We start from the raw sequence: 26,348 nt of genomic DNA, 5'->3' as shown, positions 1-26,348 counted from the left end.
TGGTCCCGACTAATCTATTTCATGGGGTTATACTTATAACTTACGTCATAAGCATAAAATCCTTTTTTTGTATTGGCACTTTACATTCAACCCAAATATTATTGAAAAATATTACATGATATATTTTCCTCCTAACTTACCAACTCGAAAACACTTAAATGCATTATTATACAAAACAAATTTGTTATATTATAACAGGATTACGAGCCCTACCGAAGTTCAGTATATGAAGCTCGAACTCAAGTTTGTTTATCACTCTAGGTTAGACTTGAGCACGTTTTGAATTTTAAAAGAGTCATCGTGGTGGCATTGATAGCTGAAGACAATGGTACATGCACCAGTTTGTCGGTGTTCCGATGGTTGAATGTTGTATGCCTTATATCCAAGATTTAATGTAAACTACTATCGAGTCAGGATGTCTCACTGGAAACATCATCTCTATTCCTACGTGTCAAGTTGATGAGTTTTGGGTTGTTGGACCAAACTGAATTGATGAACACGAACCCAAACATGACCTATAATGCTACATATTTTGTCAAAAGTCAACCCTAACTTGCACATACTTAAAATGATGTAACATAAACACAACTTATAAATTCATTTATCTAAACAGGTAAAACAAGCTATTAACTTATAAACCGGTTATCAGGTTGACCTTCTAATTAAACAACTCAAACATGTAAATCGAAAAGTAAAAGTAAATGAATAGTTGAGGGTTCACCTTAAAAAACACACAACCCAAATCCCCAATTTCATTCCTTTTGCTTTTTTACTGTCGTACTATATACTCTTGTAAATCTAACTTGTTCATATGTACTTTTAACCCAGCAAAACCCATTTTTCGAATCAAACATGGGTAAGTGGAACTACCGACGAACATGGCGACCCAAGAATTATTATCGAGATCAAAGAATCCCATCTCCGCCTACTTATTACGATACCGAATTCAAACTCAGAGGTAATTGTTTATATAGTTTTGGTGTTCTTAAGGCTAATTGAAAATGGGTTTATGAGGATTTGATTATGGGTTTTTATGGTTATTGATTATTGGTTGTGGATTTGGGAATTAGGGTTTAGTTTAATTTTTGATGGGGTGGTTATATTTTATAAACTGGTTAATCGAACCGACCCGAAAAACAAATGGAAACCGAACCGATTTGGAACTGATTCAAACCATAGATTCGGAACCCGTTTGTAACTTTCTCTATCAAAACCAGTTCCAAACCGGTTAACCGAACCGAAACCGGACAAAACCCGAACTGAAACAGATCATAAACCGGTTTTGACTTTTGTTGACCAAACCGGTTTGTGCACCTCTAGTTAGAGGTAGGGGTAGGGGTGGCAAATTTGTCGGGTCGAAACGGGTTAGGGAAATAGGGTTTTGTTTAGATTGTAAGTTAGTGTGGATGGGGTTATTAAGATGTGAAATTACAGAAAGGTCCTTGATTGGTTGCGGTTAGAGGTAGGAAATTATTTGCAAATGTGAATATATATATAAACTTATAAAGTGGTAATAGAATGTGTAATGTTTTAGTGGCTGATGTATGATATTAGGGTTTCTAGGGTTTGCAAATAGGAGTTATAAACAGTTAAAGTTAGATTGTGAATATTTGATTAGGCGTTGTTGGTATTGTTTTTGACAAAGGTTGATTTGTTTTATGAATAGGATGAGTAATACATGATAAAAGTAGTTAAATTAATAATTTGAATGAAACATGGAAGGCTTGAAATGTTGTGACGATATGAGCAAACACGTGTTATCAATGAATCCCTGTTTATATTTTAACGGAATAGTATCAAGGGATATAACCTGCAGGTTGTTTTAGAAGTGTGGAATGTATTGGAAGTTTTATATGAAGTCTCTTAAAAGACCACAAAATAGGCCTCAGGCAAAAAAACAAAAAAACAAAACGCAATGAAAGGAAAACTATATGAAGCTTTATATGATTAAGATAAAGAATTAGACATGTATGCTCACTAAAGATAAATAAAAAGATGAAGTGAGTTGTGTTTATTCTCAGTCTCTCACTAAAGGTAAAAATAAAGAGAGAATGAGTCGCGGGCGGTGTGTGCTCTCTAAATTTAATTGTTTGGATAATAAACTTAAAAGACTGCACATGATATTCTAGGCATCGTTCGGGTGGGTAACACAATGCGTGGAGCAGGCTGGCCCAAGGGTCATTGAAATTGAGTTAGGGATTTTGGGCACCGGTTTTAGAAGGGAAAATCTGTATAAGGCATTTTAGGTTTGACACTTGATCTGAAAGTGGGCTTGTGAAGCGTCTGGTTATAGGAAATAGATAATTTAGGTTGGCGTCCACTTTACCGTTTCTCTCTGTGGCATCTAGCACTCATTATAGTCAAGAGTGATTAATTACGAGCAATTGGTGAATTCGAATGCAATGAAGTTTGTCGATGTCACGAAATGTCTGTCTTTCATCGCTTTTGATTATTGGGACGCCAGGCGCCACCGAGAGAAACGTAAATGGGCACTAATGACTAAAATGATTTATTTTCTATGACCAGACGCCTCTCAAGCCCACTTTCATATATCAGTTGTCAAGCTCAAAATCTTTTATAATTCTGTTTTTCTAAAACCGAGGCTCTATTTTAGTGGATGGCAAAAGACCTAGCTTGATTTTGATAGCCCTTGGGCTGACTCTGCTTCTAGCATTAAACACTCTTTAATGAATTTTGGGTACTATTTCACTGACTTGTTGCTTTCTGTTAAATTGTCAATTCATTTTTCCGTTATTGTAATTAGGATACCTTGATATGTAAAAGGAGATAATTCGTATGAGATTATATGATGAAACGCCCTACATGGACACAAATGAAGATAGTATGCTATGATTAACACGGTAGGGAATAGTATAGGACTTACATAAAATGATGAACATTATCATGCCTTTGCGTGTTTACATGTTTTTTCATTTAACGAGAGAGTATGTGGAAAACATATTTTATGAACCGGTCCTAATGTTTTAAGACAACCCATTGTCTCACTTAGCCTTATAGTTAACAAATAGCAAGTTAGAAGAGAAACTTTTGCAATAGACATTGGATTAATGCTCACTTTTGCTTATGAACGAGATGTGGCAACTAGCAACCAGACTATTTGTCTTTATTCTCAACGGTTTTTAATATTTTAGTTCCCGGAATGGGACCTCTGAGTTGCTATTATGTAAAAAGAAAATTTTGAGCTTAGGGTGTTTTTGAAGATTCCATTGATTAAGGTTAGGTGTCATTAATGTTAGTTTTTGTGCTTCGTCTACTTTTTTTCTTTTTCGTGTTTAGTTCGTTATGTTTTGTCGATTAATACTATTGGTATTTGGTAGACTGTAACATATTATTAACATCAGTAAAATATCTCTTTCACCTTCACATTTATAATCAACACTTTAGTTGTTTATTAAATTTCGAAAAATATTGGACAAAAACTGTTTTCGGGTTCGTGCAACCCAGCCTGTGTGTTGTCTGTTGACCCAAACCTAGTTTGACAGACCCGTTAACCAACTCGTCCGACCAGCCCATTTTTCAACCTCTATTTAAATAAATTCTAAGTACATATATTTATAAGTTCTTGCTGAAAATGTAATGCTAACTTTCGACAGGAACCTGGAAAAACAATGACCTACCATGGGAACAAAGATTCTGCATTTCAGTAGGGATTCCATGGGAGAAAGTAGTCAATGCCAAAGACGACTTGCAATACTATGAAAGCGTGTCAACGTGGGACGATTCAGCTGGCGAGTTAAATTTTCTCGAGGCCAAAAAACGATTTTAGGCACAAATTAATAATGTCCCGACCGATGACCCGCAGCCGGATCCCAACATGTATAACGAAGATATTGATTGGAATCCAGAAATCGACCGTGCATTAGTTAAGGAACTAGATTTAGCATATTTCAATCCTGATGAAGCGGAGAAACTAGAAAGTTACAATGCCACCAAGAGAAATGACGGTTTTGCCCCTGGATGCATTTTAGGATTGAACGATAACAATGATCACAATCCTTGGGAAGGCAACACAAACGAACGATCAAGTAAGGCTGAAAATAAGAATATCGCCGATCCGTGGGAACAGGGAATTACTCACGACGATAGAGATAAAAAAGACGTGTGGGACGGTGGTGCAAATAGCGCGTGGAATAAAAATGTTACATGGGGAAATGATGCAAGAAATGCAGGAAATAATGAAAATGCATGGGGTATTGATGTAACCAACTCGTGGCATTATAATCAATTTAGGGCTCCTAAGGAAACGGGATGGCAAAATAGTAAATATGACCACGCCAGCACTTCATGTGGGACCCGACAATATCAAGGTCCAAATAGACAAAGGGGCAACTACGGGGGCTTTGGTAGGGGGTCGGATGGTAGTTGCAGAAAACGAGAGGGTGGTCATGAGTATACGACTTACAAAAGTTACAAAAGTGTGCGAGTTCAGTCGGATGATTACAGGGAACGGAATCGGTATAGAAGGTAAGCGAGCGACGGATAATATGGTTGGTTTTTTTGGTGATATATGGTTTGTGATGCATATATGAATTCAAAGAATTCTTGCCATATGTTATCATGTGCTCCTTTTTGTTAGCTTTTGTTTTGGCAAGAAAACGAACTGTAATATCGTTTTGGTACGCATATACTGGTTTAATGTCGCGTTAACAGTTTCTTTACTCTTTATCTTGTAAGACGGGTTAAATATGTCGTTTAAAGAAATTACTCATCGGAGAGTTGATGGAGCTATATGCGTACTCGCGTATGTAGCTCCATCAGTGTTCTCAGTCATTTGTTTGTTTGTTAATTTTTTATTCTTTTTTTTTTGGAGATTGTAGGCAAGGAAATGATTGTCGTTGCTAGCTAGGGCCGTAAATGAATAGAGCCAAGTCGAGGTCTGCCTAAGTTCGAGCTCAGTTAGGCTTACGCTTGTTTCTTATTTTATTATGTAAATGTAAAATTTTTAAGTAAATAGTTAATATTTACATTATATAAACAACACGCTTAGGGTCACTAGGTATTTTTTAGGCTCAGGAACTTAGCGAATTTCCGTATATAAAGCTTTAGCACGTCTAAATTCAACTTGATTCAAACTTTTTGTGAGTTGATGACGAGTAATTAGTGAACGGGTCGAGTCATTTTTACCTCTCTTGGTAAAGCTTTTGGTCATAAGATCTATTATACATACACTTACTAACATGTCTTGTGTGTATGGACATTATAACTTCCTTGCAACTCTTTTTCAATTATTAATTTGCAATTATTTCTTATGTTTTTGTTAAATGTGATGCTAGGTCTTGTCTTCACATTTATTATCCATTATAAACCGAAGACAATGTGTAATGTCTCACTTTTAACTAGTGCAAAAAGTCAATCACTGGATTTAAAGGTATAGTCCATATTATATGTGGTCACTAGATTGTTAGCTATTTATTTTCTTAACAGCCAACGAAAACATTTTATTAAAACATACCTTCCAAGGTTACAAAAAGACCAGCATAGCAAGACGTTATAAACAAGCCAAAAAACAAAAAACATACCAGAGTCAAATACAGAACCATACTCACTGCACTGAAAATCTAACCTAACCCGCCCATAAGATTGAAGAACCAACGTAAATCACGAGTTAGTTACACATATAATTGTCATGTGGTATGCCGTGAACGTGACAAGTTTGTTTATTTATCATATATATATATATATATATATAGATAAATACGCATTAGGTGTCACAAATCAATTTTGTTGAATCTTTTATTGGGTTGCTAATTTATTTTTGGGTTTAATGTCGTTACCGTAACGAAGCTAACTGATACGACCCATGACGGATTTTGTCACCTAGTTTCTTTTAAGAGTCATAGATCCGGTATCTACTATTTATCGATTGATAACACTTTTGCTGCTTCTTGTTAATTAACATAAAGAAAATCTACAAAATACAAATGAAATAACCATCATACTATTTTTCCTGAGAAACAAAAAATAATAAATTATGATATCTATGAACATAGTGATATATCTACAAGATCAACTAACTATACAGTTTAAAATAGTTTCTACTTTGTAATTATTTTTGTTTAAACTGCTTGTTATATATAGAGAGAGACACTATAACGTCCCTACATCTTCAATAATCAGCACATGAAGCCAATACTTGATGATTCACACTCACTAATAATATCCTTGTCATATTTCTATATTAGTGGGTAAAATTTTAGATGTTGGTTTTGAAAAATTACATTTAGATAACTTCTTTTAAATTGTTAACAAGTTATAACTTATAATAAGCCAATGACCCTTGGCTTAATAGGCCGATATTAGCTGGGTTAAGTAGTAGCGAAACTATGACAGATCCGCAGGAACAGGGGACGAGAGGGAGAGAGAGGATGAATTAATACGAAAAATTTTCAATGAAAATGTATAAATTTATACTATTGAGCAGGGGGGGTCCACCTTTATGCTTCGCCAATGGGGTTAAGCGTGGGGCAAGGGGATGTACCAGTTCGAACAACGCATGTGATAAAAATTACGCGGGAACCTTATGGTGTCCCGGGTCAATTCCAACAAGGGAGAATACCATTGTTCTAGGTTTCGAACTCAGGTAAAATGGGTAGTATGAGAGGTGGTAAACCTTTTGGAGTCCTGGAAACCAGTTACACTAAGCTGCTAAAAAAAGTTATGCGCGAGGTATTTAAAGTGGAATTATGTTACCACCTATTTTATTTTTATGTGAGATTTTATAAAAAAAGATATGTTAAAAGTGTCATATAAACAATTAAACATGAGATAACAAACAAGCAACGTGTCGGATGGCTCCACATGAAATAAAATATATAGGAAATAGAATGACTTCCAAAAGAAGTAGCAATCACTGTTACCGTTTAACTTATTCTAGAAGACTAGAAGATGTGATAGCTTCAGGATAGTGGGGGTGGTAGTGGGTACCATGGCTCGGGTACAGTGGGTACTGTAGGGGTATGGTACTAAACCCGATTTTACGACCCTAAATTTATTATGTTTGGCTTATTTTATTATATGGACTAATACAATGTTATTGGGCTGAGGGGGTTTTGTGGAGGTAACCCTAACTGGGCTAGGCCCATTAGGGTACCATGATGGTGACCTTGAGACTCTATATAAGGAGGTCTCCACCTCCTTATTGAGGGGTCATGCTCAATAAGAGCCACCACCACTTTTTGTGTCTGTAAACAAGAGATCTTAGGATTTCTTAGCAGTCACCTCCACACCCCCGAAAAACCATTGCAGGTCTCAAGCAGCTGAAGAAGAAGATCAAGACGTGGTTCGTTCATCTCAAAATCCGTGGAAACATCGTCATGGATCAGGTCAGATTTCATTTCGTGTTTCGACATTGGCGCCATCCGTGGGACGGCAACGAACTACCCTTCGATCTTCATCTCGGCTGTCGGATCTCTCCCAGGAAAAACCCAGATCTGGAAGTTTACAGAAAAAGGCTTCAAGGCTTGTTCTATTAAAGCTCAAAAAGATCCATAGATCTAAAAAGAGGCTTCCAGATCTGGGCAAGAAGAAACGGCCTGATTCAAATGATCAGGTCTCCGGATCTGTGATGGTTTTAAATCTGCTCCGAGCTTCAGATCTATCTAGGCTGATTTACAGATCTAGGTCTAGATTACAGACCTGGATTTTAGGTCTAAAGTTGCAGATCTGACTCTAAAATTGCAGATCCAGAAATTACCAGATTTCCGCCGCCATGTACGCGCCCCCGTGGATTCTCACTCCGCAGCCGTGCATGTGCCGCCGCGGAAACCACCATCTGGGTTTTGCGCAAGAGACCTCCGCCATGCACGCGCACTCACGAGTCACCACTCCATCGCCGTGCATGCGCGCATCAGGCCACGCGCCAAACTTCAAAGGTTGGGAATCCTCATAATATCCCATATGGCTACGCGCCAAACTCAAAGGTCGGGAATCCTCATAATATCCCTTACGGCTACGCGCCAAACTCAAAGGTCGGGAATCCTCATAATATCCCATACGGCCACGCGCCAAACTTCAAGGTTGGGAATCCTCATAATATCCCATACGGCCACGCGCCAAACTTCAAGGTTGGGAATCCTCATAATATCCCATATGGCCACGCGCCAAACTTCAAGGTTGGGAATCCTCATAATATCCCATATGGCCACGCGCCAAACTTCAAGGTTGGGAATCCTCATAATATCCCATATGGCCACGCGCCAAACTTCAAGGTTGGGAATCCTCATAATATCCCATATGGCTACGCGCCAAACTCAAAGGTTGGGAATCCTCATAATATCCCATATGGCTACGCGCCAAACTCAAAGGTTGGGAATCCTCATAATATCCCATATGGCTACGCGCCAAACTCAAAGGTTGGGAATCCTCATAATATCCCATATGGCTACGCGCCAAACTTCAAGGTTGGGAATCCTCATAATATCCCATATCGCTACGCGCCAAACTTCAAGGTTGGGAATCCTCATAATATCCCATATCGCTACGCGCCAAACTTCAAGGTTGGGAATCCTCACAATATCCCATATGGACACACGCCAAACTCAAGGGTTGGGAATCCTCATACCACATGCTCATGCACCACATATGCTCACGCATCACATATGCTCACGCATATTACGCATGCTTATGCATCACATGCTCACACATATCACTGTCTACGCGTACGCGCATGCAACATCTGCACGTGGCGCGGGACATAAAGTAGCTCATAAGCCGCCTCACGCGCAAGCTCCACTATTATTACAGCTCATAAGTCGCCTCACGCGCAAGCTGTTATTATTCTTATAGCCTGTAAGTCGCCTCACGCGCAGGCTTTATTATTCATACAGCTCATAAGACGCCTCGCGCGCAAGCTGTTATTATTCTTTTAGCTCGTAAGACGCCTCACGCGCAAGGTCCACTATTATTACAGCTCATAAGTCGCCTCACGCGCAAGCTGTTATTATTCTTACTGCCCGTAAGTCGCCTCACGCGCAGGCTTTATTATTCATACAGCTCATAAGACGCCTCGCGCACAAGCTGTTATTATTCTTTTAGCTCGTAAGACGCCTCGCGCGCAAGCTCTATTATTATAGCTCGTAAGCCGCCTCACGCGCAAGCTTCATTATTCTTACAGCCCGTAAGTCGCCTCACGCGCAGGCTTTATTATTCATACGGCTCATAAGACGCCTCGCGCGCAAGCTGTTATTATTCTTATAGCTCGTAAGACGCCTCGCGCGCAAGCTTTTATTATTTATACAGCTCGTAAGACGCCTCGCGCGCAAGCTGTTATTATTCTTATAGCTCGTAAGACGCCTCGCGCGCAAGCTTTTATTATTCATACAGCTCGTAAGACGCCTCGCGCGCAAGCTTTTATTATTCATACAGCTCGTAAGACGCCTCGCGCGCAAGCTTTTATTATTCATACAGCTCGTAAGACGCCTCGCGCGCAAGCTTTTATTATTCATACAGCTCGTAAGACGCCTCGCGCGCAAGCTGTTATTATTCTTATAGCTCGTAAGACGCCTCACGCGCAAGCTTTTATTATTTATACAGCTCGTAAGACGCCTCGCGCGCAAGCTGTCATTATTCTTATAGCTCGTAAGTCGCTTCACGCGCCAGCTTCATTATTATTACAGCTCATAAGTCGCCTTGCGCGCAGGCTCCATTATTATTATAGCTCATAAGTCCCCTTGCGCGCAGGCTCCATTATTATTATAACTCGTAAGTCGCCTCACGCGCAAGCTTCATTATTATCATAGCTCGTAAGCCGCAACTCGCGCCTGCTTCATTATTATTATAGCTCGTAAGTCGCCTCACGCGCAAGCTTCGTTATTATCATAGCTCGTAAGCCGCAACTCGCGCCAGCTTCATTATTATTATAGCTCGTAAGTCGCCTCACGCGCAAGCTTCGTTATTATCATAGCTCGTAAGCCGCAACTAGCGCAAGCTGTCATTATTCTTATAGCTCGTAAGTCGCCTCACGCGCCAGTTTCATTATTATTACAGCTCATAAGTCGCAATGCGCGCAGGCTTCATTATTCTTATAGCTCGTAAGTCGCCTTACGCGCAGGCTTTATTATAGCTTGTAAGACGCCACGCGCGCAGGCTTCATTATTCTCATAGATCCATAAGTCGCCTCGCGCGCAGGCTTCATTATTTTTACAGCTCGTCACCATCATGAAGAAAAACCTCCAAAAACTCAAAGACAATAAAGACAAGGCCAAAGAACAGGGAAAAAACCGCCTCATAGCCTAACACACCTTATAAAGTCCAGCGATCCACCTAGACGCTTGCGCGTCCAGGAGCAACACTGGACTTGGGGGGGCTTGTAGGGGTATGGTACTAAACCCGGTTTTACGACCCTAAATTTATTATGTTTGGCTTATTTTATTATATGGACTAATACAATGTTATTGGGCTGAGGGGGTTTTGTGGAGGTAACCCTAACTGGGCTAGGCCCATTAGGGTACCATGATGGTGGCCATGAGACTCTATATAAGGAGGTCTCCACCTCCTTATTGAGGGGTCATGCTCAATAAGAGCCACCACCACTTTTTGTGTCTGTAAACAAGAGATCTTAGGATTTCTTAGCAGTCACCTCCACACCCCCGAAAAACCATTGCAGGTCTCAAGCAGCTGAAGAAGAAGATCAAGACGTGGTTTGTTCATCTCAAAATCCGTGGAAACATCGTCATGGATCAGGTCAGATTTCATTTCGTGTTTCGACAGGTACCACGGTAACACCGCCACCATCCCAATTTCCTTTCTCGGGTGTCATTTTCGGGTTATACTACCCGTGACCAAAAGTAAAAAATATAGCCGTTGTAGCTGCTATATTCCCCATTTAGTTGCTCATTTCTAGTTTTAATATTTTATGGTGATTGAAAGGAGTGGGCGGAGTAACACTATCATATGAGACATTTAGAATAAACTTAGGTGACAGTGCAGTCGTGTGGAATTATGGTCTTAGAATAGTTTTTTAAGTTGAAAGGAACACCCCCTCCCCATAATAAGTAAGCAAATAATGCATAATGACTTGGTACTCATTTCTTGTTAAAATATGACATATAACATCACATAACTACATCTCTCGTATTTGGTTAGTATTATGTATAACTGTTCAAAATTGATGTATTAAGTATACAAATAATGTATAAATACTAATACATTTCTTGCGAATGTGATGCATATAGTTAGACTATGTCGTGGTTTTGTTAGTTAAAGTGTCACGTCACTGTCACATATGTGGTGAGCTTTAATTAACCAACCCCGTAATAGGAGTGTTGTGATTTAACTAGATAATAAGGAAAAAAAAGGTGATTGGATGAATTGGGATGGACCCCACCTTTTTGAGCTTTAGTGGGGTGGCTAGTAGAGGGGGGGGGGGGGGGGGGGGCTTTGTCGCCGGGGAGGCGTTGTGGTTTAGTGGTGGATTAACGGGTGAGGTGGCATGATTGGCGTCATAATCCACCATCACAACACTTGGTTTTATAGCATCGCATAACTACATATCTTTTTTCGTATTTAGGTAGTATTATGTGCAATTGTTTATATAATCTTACATTCTTTTTTAAAATGGATAGTTTATTAATTGAATACACTCTCCACACACACACATGTATCCTAGTTCAATACATAACATCACAAACGAATTCTTATTCAATTTGAAGTCTAAATAGCACTTACGACAACATAGCAAACCTAATGGTTCATTAAATTCATACCTAAACACGTATGTCTCTCCTCTTTTTACTATTGTAGTCATCGCCACCAATGCTACCACGTACCGTCTTCATCATTGCCTTCTACAACCACCACCATCACCTCCGGTCTCCACCATTGTTTATTCCCTTTAATAGACTCATTGCACTTATATTTTCATAAATGTTTGTAAATTTGTTCATGTCATGTATGATAGTGTGCATTTGAAGATTTTCATCATCTAAAAACTTCATCCAACACCACCACAAGGCACAAACCATCAAAACCAAAATAAAATATAAGGACCAAAATTCACAATTACAATATTATCAATATAGAAAGTATTTTAGTTCATCATAAACGTACACTTTACAGATAAACTATGTTTCAACTCAGTTAGCGTTTAAAATACCATCATTATCATTTCTATATGTTATCTTAAAACCATCCTAACACATACACCATGCATCCTTCAAATTTTTTAAAAGAGTTAGAAAAAAGAACTATAAGGATGATGAAATGTCTTAATTAAAGGTTTCAAAAAGAAAACATTTGAACATGCAATGGACCCATGAAGTGGATAAAAGAAGCCATAATAATTCACTTAAGTGTTTCTACCACCATTCCTTTTAATCCGGCTAATTCAGCCTTTTGTCCCCAAACCCATGTGTACATTTTTTTTTATAACGACAAACATGTGTTTGGTAAGCAACCATTGCGTCTAAACAACTGCTTGTTACCATCAACCACACAAGTACTGTTTCATCCATAATTCATTTTTAACTTTTTGGTTACTATCTATTCATTCAGTTTCGTCTAGTAATGGCTGATGATGCATAAACTAGTAATCAAGCCTTCAATATGAACCAAATCTTTAAATATAATATGATGAAAATCGTCATCACCACTTTGGTAGGGTTTTCTTGTGGGGATCTCAGGTTTGAATCCAGGCTCATGTGCGTACTCTAGAATATGGACAGTGTAAGAGGGATACAGACTCGGGACTTGAGTAATGGGGTCGACGTGTGTTATGTCCTTTGGGAGAGAGACACCGTGACGGTTGTCTTTAAGAAAAAGAAAATAAAATTACGTAAACCGCATAAATAGTTGTACTTGATGAATGAATAGACAAATAATTAGTGAGCCATAAATAAAAATGCATGTTAATGGCATGCAGTGCGAGAGAGTATGAGATAGAAATAAAAAAAAATCATGTTATGCATCACATTTAAAACAATATGCATAAATATAACGTAGCTATAACTTTGTTATTGTATCAAGTGTACCAGTACTTTAGTTTTTTATCATGTATAATATTACTTATTAAATTTTAAGTAGAATATATATTGATTTTTATTTCAACATCCATTTAGTTATAAGTTATAAATTACTTGATTTAAAATTTTATAAGATTACTTGTATTATAATATATTTCTTATGTCATATTTGCTAATATTATTCAAGAAAACTTCACTCAAATATTTAATCTAAAATAAACGTACGCTTTCAACTTTTTATTTAGTGTAAACTCTTATAAAATCTTTAAAAAATTTTAACCTTTTTAAAAATACTGATCCAAATAAAACACACATAATTTGCCTACAGTTTAGTGAATTTGTTTTTTCCTCACCTGACCTTAATCTAAACAATTAATAAACTATGTTATTATTTAGTAAAAAACAAATCCTTCATTATTACCTTTTACATTAATCGGAAAAGAGAATAATTACCTAATAATAATTAAAATTAATATTAATATTCAATATTCAAAAAAGTTCAAGTGATTTTAATCTAAAATATTTTAATGAAATAGTTAAAAACTTCATTGCATTTAAGTTTTAATTAACTACTTGTTTTTTTAGAACAACAAAAATCATCAGTATGACTGGGTGGTTGTATGTTGGTTTGCGGCCGACCCAGTTTATAACTCTTAAAGAGTTTATCTGAAAGGACCTAAATCCTGGTTTCCGGGTCACTCTGAGGACAAGAATCTTTTCTTTACGTCAGACACGAAAGCAAGACAAAACCCACGTATGACTTGGATTTAAACTATCGTCTCATAAAGAAAGTTTAACTCTTATTTTCATTGTCATAACCAACTTGGTTTGCTTCGGATCATTTATTTTTCATAAAACAAAAACAAGAAACCAGCTCATATTCCACTACATACATATGACACAAATCACCCATTTAAACTTTTCAACCCGAACACAAGATCCGAATCCACCTGTCAACATGGCATTCTTGCAAACATTCTTCATCTCTTCCACTTCACTCGGACTACTCAACTCCAACTCCTTTCCATTAATAGAATTCACCAATTCCCAATAACCCAAATTCACTCCTCAATTTCCCACCCAATCCAATCTTATTCATCTGCACCACTTTCCCAAACCACTGATGATTCAAGATGGCCAAAACAAGGTGGCTCACTCTGATCAAGAAACTCTTTATTTCAGATTCTTGTCAAAACAGATCAAAGGTAAAGAAATTAAAGTTTTGATTTTTATCAAGAAAATCAAAACCCATGTTGGTTTGGGTGTGTATCAAACTGGGTTTGTTTTACTTTTAGGAAAAAAATGATTTTTATCAAGAAAACAAAACCATGTTGGTTTGGTTGTATATTAAACTGGGTTTGTTTTACTTTTAGGAATATTTTGATTTTTAAAAATTAAAAATTTTGATTTTTTATCAAGAATATCAAAACCCATGTATGTTTGGGTGTATATTAAACTGGGCTTGTTTTACTTTTAGGAAAAATATGGTTTTTAAAAATTTGATCTTTAAAAATTTATAATTTTGATTTTTAGCAAGAAAATCAAAACCAATGTTGGTTTGGGTGTATATTAAACTGGGTTTGTTTTACTTTTAGGAAAAGAAGAGAAGGTGGGTGTTTGGAAGGCCTAAATTGAAGAGATTGACATCACAACCAGCAGTTGTTGTCAGACCACAATCTGTGCCTGAAGGTGGTGGTTTTATTTTGGGCCAAGAAATTGGTGAAATTAAATTGAAGGATGATGAGAATGGTGCTGCAATCAAGATTCAGACGGCTTTTCGGGGATTACTTGTATGCTTTCTTAACTCAAATTTTTATTTTTTTATAAAATTTGGATGTGTTTTGCAGGGGAGGCTTTGAGGGTGGGTGATGTGGGCGTTCGGTCAGGCCGCGTTTTTTTTCAGGGGCACAAATTTTTTTAAAAAATTCCCTTTTTTTCAGCCTTCAACCGATCCCCTAACGGCTAATATCATGATTTTTCTAATTGTTATGTTTATTGCTATAACTTTAATCGTCGTTTAAAAAAAGTAGTTTACATTATTTAGTTCGTTAAGGCTTAAGGACATATTTTTCCGGCTCAACCGGGACATGTGAATTCTCAGGGACGCCACTGGTTTTTTGATCTGAATTCTTCATTGTTTACGATTAATTGTTTGGTTGTATGTGTCGGATCTGGGTTTGTTGATTTTGTACAGCCAGAAGCCCAGAATGTAATGTTTGACTTTTGAGGTCAGAATCAGTGGCTTTCAAGAGTTTAATTAGTATGAATTTTTTTTGAATTAAATAAAGTTTTTTAAAGCAAGTTGTTATAAAGTAGATCGGATACTACTCGGGACTAGAATTATGGCAAAAAAGGTAGATGAAATGCATAAAGAATTGAATTTTAAATCTTTGAAGTTTGACCTGAAAAGTCAAGATATATAATAATAATAATAGTTTTTTCCTGATGTTCTTGGCAAGAAAAGCTTTAAGATTTTGACTTTTAAGGTCAAATTCACTAATTTTTAAAATCTTAAGATACGAATTCATCATAATTTGAAAAATTCGAAAACAAATTATTATAATCAGATACTACTTTTGAAAAGAAGTCTGGCAAAAGAGCTAGATGAATTGCATAAGTAATTGAATTTCAAAAGTTTGAAGTTTGACCTGAAAAGTCAAAAAATTTCTTAATGGTTTTCGAGTTTTGCCTGATGTTATAGTTAAAGAAAGCTCAGTCTAAGGGCATTTATTGGAACTGAGTTTGTTTATTTGGTACGGCCAAAATGTTGTCTTTGACTTTTAAGGTCAAAATGGAGGACTTTCAAGATCTTTATTCGTATGAATTCGTCGACATGTATGAAAATTCAATAGCAAAATATCGTAAACCGGATCAGATGCTACTTTGGAAAGAATTCTGACAAAAGAGCTAGATGAACTTCATAAATAATTGAATTACAAAAGTCAAAAGTTTGACCCGAAAAGTCAAAACATACAATAATGGTTCTTTTTTTATGTTGTAGGCAAGAAAAGCTCTAAGGGCACTAAAGGGAGTAGTGAAACTACAAGCTCTTATTCGCGGTCATTTAGTCCGACACCAAGCGGTCACAACTTTAAAACGTTTACAATCTGTCGTCAATATTCACTCGCATGCGTGTGCTAAGAGAATCCAAGTGGCAAACCGCGGTTTTTATGATAACTATCAAGAACTTAGAGGAAAGGATATAAAGGTAATTTTAGCTTCGTGTTTTTTACATTAGTTACCACCCTTAATAAATTAATTGTAATTGTGGATGAATATGTATAGATGGAAATGAACAGTCAGAAGAGGTGGGACGATAGCATTTTAACAAAGGAAGAGGAGGATACTATGTTGTTTAGTAAAAGAGTAGCGGCTATCAAGCGAGAGAGGATCAGAGAGTATGCGTTGAACCATAGAGTATGTGTACACTTCATGTTAATTATAGTTAAAGGTTTAAATTTTTTGTTCATAAGTTAAAACCCTGAATTTTGACTTTAAAATTGGTTTGATTTGTTTGAATTCTTGATATAAAAATCAATCGCTGCATCAAACTTGATAGAACATTTTACATGTTAAAAGGGTGTTTGAATGCATGTTTTAAAAGTAATTATCTGATTTTGAATAGTTAAAATCGACTATAAATAAACCACGGTGGCAATTCTTGACACGGCACGAAAAAATCAGTTTTGGGTTGTTATGTTTAACCCGTTTAACATACGGGTCGTGTTTGGTTGGCCTGTTTAATTAAACTGGTTGTGTTCGATTGACTGTTTAGCCCGTTTAGTTGAATTGGTCGACCCGCCAGCACGTTTGACTTGTTAGATAAATGAGTGTTAGGTTACGTTCGGGTCGACATGTTTAACTGAGCATGTTGTGTTCAGATTGACGTGTTTAACCCGTTTAGTTAAACAGGTCGGGCCGCCAACCCATTTATCTGTTATACAACCTTACAAACCCTTTTGACACATTCACAACTTGATTACAACTTGTCAACTCATTTGACTCGTCGGGTTAAACGGGTCGTGTTTGGGTTACACGAGATTAATTGTGTCCAAGTTAAGTTTGATGTCTTTGACAGAAATAATAATACGTGTCGTGTTCAGGTGCAACCAACCGCGAACCCAACATGATATATGAATTTGACATATATATTTGACCTCAAAAAAGTCAAACATGACATCTTTACTAATGCCTTATTTCTTCCTCTCAGATGTCTACAGAATCCGAACAAAGCAAAGTAAACATGAAATGGCGGTACTGGTTAGAACGCTGGGTCGACAACGAACTAGCCAAACAAGGAAATCCACAAAGCCTAGGAAAAAACGTAGAATTCGAAAGTCAAAAAGTCAAACTAAGGAACCTGAAGCTAACCGACACTCCAAATCATCTCCAAAAACCGACCCGTCACAGAAAACAACGGTCCATAGGAGAAGAACACTTGCGTTCACCCGTGTTACCCACTTACATGGCTGCAACCGAGTCTGCACGGGCCCGAGCCCAGGCCCGATCACTGAGCTCACCACGGTTAAGACCGTTAAGCGTTGGTACCTGGTCTGCAAGTAACTCCCCATATAAACATAAGTTGTTGTCTCCTATTTCTTCTATTAATAGCGATGCAAGCAGTCGGATTTGGAATGCTAATGCTCGGGTCGGGTCTTCTCAGAGATCACCGAGCCTTAACGGGTTTCGGGGTCATGTGAAATCGAGCAAAGCTTCAAGGAATCTCAGCTTTAGTTCGGAATCTTCGATGCCAAATTTGGATCAGATTGGTCTTTTGAGATGATCATATGGATTCAAGAATCAAGATTATGATATTGGTATATATTATTATTATTATTATTACTATATTATTATTATTATTATTATTTAGTGACTGTTTTGTTTAATTGTGGTATTTCTCATAATTATTTTTTTTTGTGGATTTATGATAATTTTATAGAAAATGTTTCATGAAACTGTATTAATCTTGAAGTTAAAGAGTAACATGCTTAGCAATAAAAGTTTGTTTGATTTTTATTGGTTTGCCTGGACCAATACTTTTATTTTTGTAAGTAAAAAGCCCAATATTTATTAAGATGTTGGCCATTAAAATTTGCATGAGGTCCAATATAGAGAAACTATTACAAGGAATCTTAAAATTCATAGGTAGGGGCCAACCAAGAGGATCAAATTAGTAGAATTTTATTTTTATTTTTGTATAAAATATGTTTATATACAAAGAGGGAGTGTGGCATAGAGGTGGACAACCAAACTGGTTCACAAACAAGTTTGGGACCGGTTAGTATATGGGCCAAGTAACCGGTTAGGAACATGGTTTTTTACCTGGTTTGAGAAACCGATTACGACCCGGTTTGAAACCTGTGTTTTACCGTCCGAAGAAACTAATAGTTGGAAAACGTTTTAACTTTTTTAATTAAAAAAATATTTTTGTTTTATCTACAACCGGTGCTAGGATTTTCCAATTCACAAACCGGTGTCAAACCTGATCATGTTTCACCCAAACCGGTTTGACTGAAAGCGAAGCAGTTTTCAAACCGAACTGACTTCGAGAAAAAAACTTAAAATATACCTCATTCGGGCACACTCGTATTTAGGTACTCACATAGTCACATGAGAGTATAGTTTTGCAAAACTATTTAACACTACAAAACTAAATCAAACAAAAATAGTTTTACATCATAAGCTTAGTACAAAATATTGTAGAGCTGACAAAATGAGTTTGCTTTTGAAGTAAACGGATTCAGATCGTAAACAGGTCGACATATTAATGACACGGTTAAAAACAACAGGGGTGATTATCACATACATAACCAGTTAAGTCTGCTAATTTTCTTTTAGAATTTACAACCTTTTGGAAAAAGAAAATATATATCACCGCGTTTATTTTTGCATACACGAGAGATGGGTCAGGCAGGACGGATGCAACCATCGGAGACGACATTGCAGTTCTGCTTGTAAACTCGACCAACCCCGAGTTCATTACCAATCTGCACTTTAAATCCTATCAGCAAGCTTCTAAGCCTAACAGCCACTGCTTCAAGTGCAGCCTGAACCTGCAGTTTCCGGGTCAATACCCGATTCACAGCCTGCAGTTTCTTAACTTCTTCCTCTAAGTAAACATGTTGCGCTTTCTTCTTCTCTCGGTACTTTTTCACCGCCACTCGGTTTCCTGATGGCCTCTCTGGTTTCACCGAACCATGATCACCCGTTCTTTTGTTCTTCAATGAATCCTTTTGAAGTGAATCTTCAAGCTTTGATTGCTTTACTTCTCCATCGTCCATGTTCATTCGCAGACTACTCGACCTGAAGTTATAAATGGCAAAAATTCAAATCCTAGTTCTGGGATTTGTTTTAGCGGATATGTTCACCGGTAATTATCACTTATGAAGAGCATATATTCTACACTAAGGATGATCAGTTGTCATAATCGGATGCTCGTTGAAGTGTAAAATATTCTGAATGCAGAGAGAATATGCCTCAGCCATTTCTGTAATGCTCAAAAGAATCAGGAGCTAAAAAGGTGTTTTATGTCTGAAAGAATTTCAAATATGTTTTATATGATAAAAGTATAGATTCACACACTTGTCTCATTTGTGTAAAGATCAAAATTAGAAGTTACATTCAATGCATAAAACATTGTCTTTGTATTTGGTCTGGATGACAGGTATGCTATCAAACACCACCTCAAATCTTTACACCATCATCTGTGTCAATCATACGTGTCGTATAAGGTCAGGCGGTCTCCGTATTACTTTTGTAGACCATCGTCCAGACTCCAACTCCGGACATCATATTTATGAGATTATGCAAACAGTATAACTTTCATAGATAAGCTTAAACTATTATTCTATTAGTATAACACCTCGTACGTGTGCCATATACACGTGTTGCAAAAATCCCGACTAGTCCCCACTTCACTAACTAATTATGTGCTAAATGGTCAAATCCGGTCAAAATCATAATTAATTATACTTAATCGGCGGTTTCCAACGAGATTCCAGCCAGAATCAACGGTTTCCAACGAGATTCCATCAAAAATCAGCGGAATTCCAGCCAATTTCCGGCCAAAATGTGTTTGTGTATGTATAAAACTAAAAATTACATATAAAAATGTGTGCGTGTATATATAAAACTGAAAATTATACATTAAATTCCGATCTGATTAATCCCGATTAATCGCTAGTCACCACCCCACCACCCAACTAGAGACTGGCGATTTTTCCAACACCGCATAATACGGCCCATATGATATGTTGAAAAGATATACGGCCAGTATAACATATCACTGACCGGTCACCGGTGTATGGATAGTATGTCAGTAACGCGCATATAAGTTAAGCCAAATTGTATTTACCAACAAATCATGTCATTGTTTATAAAAAAATAACTATGAACTTTTTTAAAAAACAATGTTACACTAAGAATTGCAGTCTATCCGATTTCTAGTAATCAATTGCATTCTATACATTTTGGTAAACAAACACTTCCAATAAATTTTATAACTTTGTTTTCACAGGATCGAGTTTAAGGGGTAGCAGGGCAGCCTTTTAGTGCCTCTATGTTGTAACCGGATCCTTTTGTTTGGTTTAATTCAAGATTAATCTAACCCGAAGGCGGATCATTCTTCAAAAACTCATCAACCGTGACCGGAAACTCAAAAGCATCACCACCCGCAACAACCGCAGCTTTCGCCAACACCAAATGCGCCAGCCTCAACGGCTCCCGTCCACTCCTCACCAGATAACTAATCCAACCATCCAATCTCTCAACTTCCTTTTTACACTTAACCCCTTTAACTTTCACAATCTTGTCATAAAACTCCTCATCCACAACATCTGGTATATCCATCATCATCTCCGTTACCTTCTCGTCAAACTCAGTCAACCCCAGAAGCTGAATCATTGTATCAATTGTATCAATAACCTCAACGACGTCGTTTTGGGATAGTAAGTTGTTTTCTTCCAGATTGTTTAATTGAGGGTTTGTGTTGGGGTTTGAGAGGAATTCGTGAGGTGGGTGTTCGACTGAATTGTCGTTTAAGGTTGACGAGGTTGTCGTTGTGTTTTGGTTAAGGAAGTAGAGTGGAGAGGTGTACGAGGATTCGGTTTGTTGTTGTTGTGTTAAGGTTTGAGGTTGTTGTGATGGGTTGTTTTTGTCGTCGAGTTTGAGACGTTTTTCGACTTGTTTAAGGGAAGAGAAGAAGTGGTGTTTGTGTGGAGGCTTCATTTGATCAAGTGTTTAGTTGTGTAGAGGAGTGAATAATGTTATGTTAGGTTTTAAAGTGTTAAACATGGATCAAGTTTGATTTTCGGTTTGGTTTTAAGTTGTGTAGCATGTATTGAATTAGAGTTTCTGTATTTAAGATTCGAGTTTGGTTTAAACCGAATAATTGTGATTTCGGTTGAATAAAAACTCCAACCAAACCAATTAACAACATTATGAAATAAATAGGATGATTGTGGGTTTTTTGAAATTGCGAAGCCATCCATTAATAGTAATAGAACTCTGCACAAAGTTTCATCTCCTGGGTTTTATGAAAGAACCGTTCAAGGGAAAATCAATCAATGATCTCGACAATTTTTACGAGAAATTGGGATAGGTCACTAATAGAATTTCTTAGTGTATTATCAAAACACTTTACAATTGTAGTTTTAAAATATATGATTTTTTAAAGGGTATCTACATAAATCATATTTGAGTATTTACTTTTAATTAGTGTTGGAACCTTTATTGAATCAGACATGATTGTATGAGAGTTTGATTAGAGGTTTTAGTAAGAACGATGATCAAGCAAGAAAGAAAGAAAAACAAGCACAGTGATTATTATTAAGAATGGTTTGGTCACATAAATCTACCCTTTATCATACACATGACACTTTTTTATATAGGCTCCAGGGGTACCCTTTTTATCAACTGGATTTTTGACATATTCTTTGTCTTCTGGTTTCTTCCTTTCCCCATCGGAGTTGCAGGAGGTTTCCTTTTGTCCGTTGGATCTTGCTTTTACCTTCTGGAGCACGCGTGCCTTGGGCACTTCCCCGGTCAGGTGTACAGTGATCTCCCCTAGCCTTTGACTCGGTCTTTATCTTATTATACTTTCCACCTTTTGGACTTAGGCCTTATTTCTTGGGCTAGTGGCTCTTTCCTTGCTTGCTAGGCTGTGAACCACCTCAAAGAGCCCAATTCCTAAGTAGGCTCTTCAAGTCTTTCAGTCTATTATCCTTGCTATTTATGACAGGGATAACTGTCACACCCTATATCGGCGGAACCGCAAGCACTTTTGTGGGCTTTTACGAAATTAAACAAGTAGCTAGCTACTACATACTTATATATGTGTGATATTATAAGTAAAAATATGTCTACTTTTATACAAAAAAAACATCTAACTAGTTTAAAAGAATATATAATCTTAAAGATATATATATTCTTATGTATAGTTAAAATAAGTTCTTGACAACTAATTACTTTATTAAATAAACTTAAAATTTGTAAAGTAACACTCAAGTGTCTCTTTTTAAATAAATTTCTTCATAACTAGTTTTGATATTTTAAAAAAGAATATAATATCTTCAAGACACAAAAATAATAAATTTATAACATTTTATTCTATTCAAGTAACTTATTAGTTTAAGTTTAACCACCATCTTATTTAATCTTATTTAGTGTGTCAACAAATAATTCTTTGTTCAAACATAACTCATTTTATATGTTTTTAGTCCACTAATTCTATGTTAAGTTTAGTTTTTGGCCATCATAAGTTCTATGTCCTGTATTTACTAGGTGCATCTTACAAGATTTATGAGTTATAAATATATTTTAAGTGACAACATCTTAGTTTCCATAGTCTTATGTTGTTCATATTTACCAAATGCTAGTTTAAGGAGTTTTGCCACTTTGCTACATTATTAGTTTTGTTTTGTTGTTTTTACTTGGATAAACTAAGCATAGCCTAAACTAGATTATTAGTGTAAATAGAGGGTTAGAATGATGTTCATACCACTAGACAAGCTAGGTGGAGATTTCTAGTGAGGAAACAAAGATGAGCTCGAACACTAGTACTTGACTTCAACTCCTAAAACTTGAATCTCCTTCTTAAACGTGCTTAGCCCTTCCCGAACCTAGTGTGCGTGACGTTGAGGCAATCTTGTGGAGGTGGCGACAGGCTTCGGGTGGTTTACGGTGAAAGTTATGGTGGCGTGTGGTGGTTTACGGTTGGAACCGTGAATGATGAAGGTGGTGGTGGCAAGTGTTTAAAAAAAAACAGAAGAGAGGGACGGACGAGAGTAATTGTGTTTTTATGTTTGTTGCTTGTGGTTTTATATCAAGTGTTTAATGTTCATATATAGGCCCCCAATGCATGTCATTAGGCCATGCATGTATTTGTATGTGATAAATGTGTGTGAGTGCTTATCAATTGAAATTGGGGTAGTGGAAAGGGACGGATGGAGGATTTATGGAGGGAAAGGCTGAAGGTATTTTTCATGTTTTGTCTTGGGTTTCATCCCATAATAGCATAAAGGTTTATTTGGGTAAGTCTTTTGGTCTAGAAATAACTTAACATGCATGTCAACATACTATTCTTTCCATTGTTTTGTGAAAGCTTAGGGATGAGTGTGGTCTTGTGTGTATATGTTGAGATGATGGCAAGAAAAGGGAAGGGATCAGGGGTTGGGATTTGGTTGAGAAAATGGAATGGATTTCAATTTATTTTCTTAGTATATGGCTAGTTTCTACTATTTTGGTGTTAAAAATCTTTAAAGTATGCTTATTTTATTATGTCAAATGTATCCATGCGTGTCTTATCATGGCAGAGTAAAAGGACTGACAAAAACTATGCATTCCAACTTTAAATACTGAAAGGAAAGTATTATACGCACTTTAAATATTTACTGGTCTTTCATCATCATTTGGTGAAATATTTTGTTACTTAACGTACGACTTGGTTTATGTTTATTAAATTAGTTTAGATGATTTTCTTATTTATTAGTTTAGTTCCTATACTCTAATAGTTACGATAGGATATGATTAAGGTAAGTCTTGGGTTGTGTTTTGTTAAACCAACTGGTGTAGTGGATTTATAGAAAAGGCTATTATTTTAACTTGAGGTTCACACTCGTAATTACTCATTATATATGCTCACTTACGCTAGTTTGTTCATCAAATTCTAATGTTTCTGTTATGTTTCGAACATGAATCAGAGTCGTTATTTATATGCACTATATAATATATAAGAATTATTATTTTAGTACTTAAAATATATAATATAGTGTGACAGGTGTTTGTACATGTGACGCGGTAATTCCTATGATTACCTAGTGTACGTAACTAACATGTTTGGAATTTCTGTCCTCTAGGTGATGAATGATCATGCATGCGCGTTAAAATGCCTATGATAAGTAATAACGATTTATTATTATTAATGAATTGTACGGATTTTGACTTGAATATTTTCCGGTTGTCACAATAATGGACTTAGTCTGATCCAAACCTTCATTCTCAGCCCCATCTTCATGATGTCTCCTTTAATTCTGGCCTATTATACCTATCTTTTTGACTTGTCTTTCAAGAAAATTAGGAGAATTATGTCCCCCTCCCCCCTCCCCTTTACAAGTATTGTTATCCCTTATATATGGGGGAGGGGGAGGTCCCCTTTACATATTTTATCCCTTGATTATCCTAGATGAGTAGTTCCCTTGGTCCGGTTTCTTCCCTTCTCCCCGAAGTCCTCATCTTTCGGCCTTATATCCTTCGACCATGGATTGGGCTTAGGAAGCATACTTGCCTTAAGCCTCTCACCTGGTCAGGAACAGTGATCTTGAAAAGGTCTCCTAATGTGATCTCTTATTGACTAATTTTTCTCCTCTCTTCTTTTTGTTTGGGCCCCATGTGCTTTTCTTACTAGCCCTATGCTAACCTCTTCATCCGTCTGGCCCGCCTCAAAAGCCCAAACCCGAGGTAGGCTCTTCTAGCCTCCCCATTCCGTTGTGCTGGTGATATATGACTAGTATAATGGACTTACAACAAGTCTCTATTCTACCTTTGTCATGACATCTTGCGTGATACACCTTAAACTTCAATTGAATGTTGATTGTTGACTTAGGAGCTTTCTTTTGGAAGCATTGTTCTATTTGACTTTGCCCCATCCATTCCAAAAACATGGCCTGGCACTGTGTTGTTCTAACCATTTCTTTTGGGTTGATTCTACCAACTTGTTTATATCGATTGGATAAGTCCTTAACCCCCACCCTCCCTAGAACCTTTGGTTTCGTTTAGTTACTTTGGGACGTTTTTAAGTACTTTCTTTTGGGCTTCCTTACTTTAGCAACACTTAATTTGGGGCCCGTGTACTGGGCTTATTTCTCTTATCATTCGGGGAACTTATTACAAATTAACCTCTTCAAGTCTCTGGAAGTGTCCATTTATGCCGTTTTCTTTATAGGCCCAATTTTCATGTTATCTCAAATGGTTCAACACTTCTCTATGTATATTATGAAGACATTTACCCATCTTTGAACTTTCTTCGCAAGGATAGTTTCGATATCGTTTACCGATCTCACCATCACCTTAACGATTGCTAATACGAGAATGTTATCATTGGGATCATTTCCTGGGTAGCCTCATCGAGTATGTCCCGTATATTATACTTATTATTTATGATAAATGTAATGAACTAAACCACGACTGGGCTTATCCTTATCTTTCTTGGACTTAAATTATCCAAATCTCCATTTTATCTCCTCAGCCCATTACTGGGCTCACACCTAAACTGGTGACAATTTTGAAAATGCCTCTCATGCCTCCCTTAAGAGGTCGTGATTCCTTTCGGATCGCCTACCTTTCTCTTAACTGCTTGCTATTTTTCTCACTTTCAAATTTGCATTTCTTATCTCCCTCTTATTTGGTTGGTTGGATGTTTGGTTAGAGTAATTAGTACAACTCAAGATTCTTGGTTTCTTCTGGAGTTTTCTGACTTGGACCCCTCATAGGACGGAGACCCATTCTCATAGCATCATTTATGCTAATTATTTATGATTGGGCTAAGGGACTTTAAACCCAAGTTTCCTTAACGTACACAAACAATTTCCGATGTGATGATATATGATGGAATGTATCGAACCACCAACATTAATCATGATGATTTGAAAGGGCTTTTAGAAGTGGATATTTTATACTCGGGATAATATAAGTATTGAGCCTCATGGATGGGGCTATTCTCCCTGATGGAAAGTATAAGTATGGAGCCTCATTGATGGGGTCATTTTCTTCGGGGGAAATTATAAGCATGGAGCCTCATTGATGGGGCTATTTTCCTTGGAGGGAAATTATAAGTATTGCGCCTCATTGATGAGGCTAATTTTGTATATGGATTCA

General features: G+C 37.0%; 2 protein-coding genes across 2 annotated transcripts; one reads left to right on the top strand and one right to left on the bottom strand.

Annotated features, from left to right (window-relative positions):
• The first annotated feature begins 14,067 nt into the window (after positions 1–14,067).
• Positions 14,068–17,975, top strand: LOC143576843 (protein IQ-DOMAIN 11-like). The gene is made up of 5 exons (XM_077060853.1): positions 14,068–14,182; positions 14,573–14,767; positions 15,979–16,185; positions 16,263–16,394; positions 17,188–17,975. The coding sequence occupies exons 1-5, from the start codon at positions 14,111–14,113 to the stop codon at positions 17,758–17,760; spliced, it is 1,179 nt and encodes a 392-aa protein (XP_076916968.1). The 5' UTR covers positions 14,068–14,110; the 3' UTR covers positions 17,761–17,975.
• A 908-nt stretch (positions 17,976–18,883) lies between these two features.
• LOC143576837 (basic leucine zipper 23-like) lies at positions 18,884–19,258 on the bottom strand. The gene has a single exon (XM_077060849.1). It carries the CDS (start codon positions 19,256–19,258, stop codon positions 18,884–18,886), a length of 375 nt encoding a protein of 124 aa, XP_076916964.1.
• Positions 19,259–26,348: the final 7,090 nt, after the last annotated feature.

Source organism: Bidens hawaiensis, unplaced genomic scaffold (genome assembly GCF_021521415.1).
Source record: "Bidens hawaiensis isolate Kalapana, Puna unplaced genomic scaffold, B.hawaiensis_p1.1 tig00028319_1, whole genome shotgun sequence".
In the NCBI taxonomy this organism is placed as follows: domain Eukaryota; kingdom Viridiplantae; phylum Streptophyta; class Magnoliopsida; order Asterales; family Asteraceae; genus Bidens; species Bidens hawaiensis.
This window is presented reverse-complemented; position numbering and strand designations above follow the sequence as displayed.

What these genes read in the sequence shown, in the direction of transcription:
- LOC143576843 (XM_077060853.1), top strand. Translation starts at nt 14,111, where the DNA reads ATGGCCAAAACAAGGTGGCTCACTCTGATCAAGAAACTCTTTATTTCA. An exon ending in CTTGTCAAAACAGATCAAAG is followed by an intron (nt 14,183 to 14,572) that starts GTAAAGAAATTA and finishes TTTTACTTTTAG; the next exon opens with GAAAAGAAGAGAAGGTGGGT. An exon ending in CGGCTTTTCGGGGATTACTT is followed by an intron (nt 14,768 to 15,978) that starts GTATGCTTTCTT and finishes TTTATGTTGTAG; the next exon opens with GCAAGAAAAGCTCTAAGGGC.
- LOC143576837 (XM_077060849.1), bottom strand. Translation starts at nt 19,258, where the DNA reads ATGGACGATGGAGAAGTAAAGCAATCAAAGCTTGAAGATTCACTTCAA.